The sequence below is a fragment of the Tenrec ecaudatus genome, chromosome 14, assembly GCF_050624435.1.
Source record: "Tenrec ecaudatus isolate mTenEca1 chromosome 14, mTenEca1.hap1, whole genome shotgun sequence".
In the NCBI taxonomy this organism is placed as follows: domain Eukaryota; kingdom Metazoa; phylum Chordata; class Mammalia; order Afrosoricida; family Tenrecidae; genus Tenrec; species Tenrec ecaudatus.
In genome coordinates this window covers 126,219,473-126,221,357 of record NC_134543.1, presented here as the reverse complement: position 1 = coordinate 126,221,357, position 1,885 = coordinate 126,219,473, and the positions used below count along the sequence as shown (strand labels likewise).

Below are 1,885 nucleotides of genomic sequence, written 5' to 3'. Positions count from 1 at the left end.
CAAAAAAAGAGGAAGGCCCTCCAAAGAATGTACAGAAGTGCTTTATACAATTGATATATGTATATGTATGGATTGTGATGAGTTGTATGAGCCCCTAATAAAATGTTAAAAAAAAAAAAAAAGAATTAGAGCAGTGGTTCTCAACCTTCCTCACGCCGTGACCCTTTAATACAGTTCCTCATGTGGTGGTGACCTCCCACCATAAAGTTATTTTCGGAGTCTCTTTTCCGTGGCGTCGCGGAGGCGGTCGGGTGCTTCACCATGAAGCTGAACATCTCCTTCCCAGCCACTGGCTGCCAGAAACTCATTGAAGTGGATGATGAACGCAAACTTCGAACCTTTTATGAGAAGCGAATGGCCACGGAGGTCGCCGCGGAGGCGCTGGGCGATGAATGGAAGGGCTATGTCGTCCGCATCAGTGGCGGGAGTGACAAGCAAGGTTTTCCCATGAAGCAAGGTGTCTTGACCCATGGCCCTGTCCGCCTGCTGCTGAGTAAGGGGCACTCCTGCTACAGACCACGGAGAACTGGGGAGAGGAAGCGCAAATCTGTCCGGGGCTGCATTGTGGATGCCAATCTGAGCGTTCTCAACTTGGTTATTGTAAAGAAAGGGGAGAAAGATATCCCAGGACTGACAGACATAACTGTGCCTCGTCGCCTGGGGCCCAAAAGTGCCAGCAGAATCCGCAAACTCTTCAATCTCTCTAAAGAAGATGACGTCCGCCAGTACGTTGTGAGAAAGCCACTGAACAAAGAGGGCAAGAAACCTAGGACCAAAGCGCCCAAGATTCAGCGTCTTGTGACTCCGCGGGGCCTGCAGCGCAAGCGCCGGCGCATTGCCCTGAAGAAGCAGCGCACCAAGAAAAACGAGGAGGAGGCCGCCAAATATGCCAAGCTTTTGGCCAAGAGAACGAAGGAGGCCAAGGAGAAGCGGCAGGAGCAGATTGCCAAGCGACGGAGGCTGTCCTCGCTGAGGGCTTCTACCTCCAAGTCTGAGTCCAGTCAGAAATGAAAGAGCCTGGAATAAATAAGCTCGTCTAGTGAAAAAAAAAAGTTATTTTCATTACTACTTTTGCTGCTGTTATGAATCATCATGTGAATATCTGAAATGCAGGATATATTTTCATTGTTACAAATTGAACATCATTAAAGCATAGTGATTGATCAAAAACAATATGCCATATATTGTTAACTATTTCTAATTACAAATAAATGAAATTTTGTCTTAAAAAAAAAAGAGGAAGGCCCTCAACAAGGGATTGATACAGTGGCTGCAACAATGGGCTTAAACATAACAATTGTGAGGATGAGCAGCGCTTTGTTCTGAGTCAGAACCAGCTCTAGGGCACCTAATAATAACAACGACATAGCATTTGCTGTCTTCTTTTGGGGTGCTCCACTGTCACAACTGAAATAAAAAACCTGAACAGTTTACCAGAATTCGCCCTATGAGTGAAGCCACATGGTCTGCACACAGGCAGGCCCTCACACCCATGTGTTTGGGTCGGGATGGCACTGTGGCTATGTCCTCTGCAGGAGAAACGGGGAACCCTCCACATGCTGGATCTCTTGTTGCCACTGGAGCCTGTGCAGAGGATCCTCCCTAGAAACACCCTCACAGAAGCTGAGACTAGCAGATGCACACTGCCATTTGTAACGCGAGAAAAAACCAAAAAACTTTTTCATTGAATTTTCTTTCCTCCTTTCAAACCTATTAAAGATTAATGAGTTCGCTAGTTTAATAGATGCTTGATTTGTACTGTCATTTTTTTAGCATGGCAAGAAAACTACCCCGAAATTGTTTTGATCTTGGCTAGAAGCGCTAGCAAAGGCATAAATTTTTTTTACTAAATTAAATGAAGCCCACATGATTGGGCTTTCATTGG

At 45.8% G+C, this 1,885-nt stretch overlaps 1 protein-coding gene across 1 annotated transcript; it reads left to right on the top strand.

Moving 5' to 3' along the window:
• The first annotated feature begins 226 nt into the window (after positions 1-226).
• LOC142425401 (small ribosomal subunit protein eS6-like) lies at positions 227-1,052 on the top strand. Its single transcript, XM_075530626.1, has one exon. It carries the CDS (start codon positions 262-264, stop codon positions 1,009-1,011), a length of 750 nt encoding a protein of 249 aa, XP_075386741.1. The 5' UTR covers positions 227-261; the 3' UTR covers positions 1,012-1,052.
• Positions 1,053-1,885: the final 833 nt, after the last annotated feature.

Coding starts and splice junctions, on each gene's coding strand:
- LOC142425401 (XM_075530626.1), top strand. CDS start 262: ATGAAGCTGAACATCTCCTTCCCAGCCACTGGCTGCCAGAAACTCATT.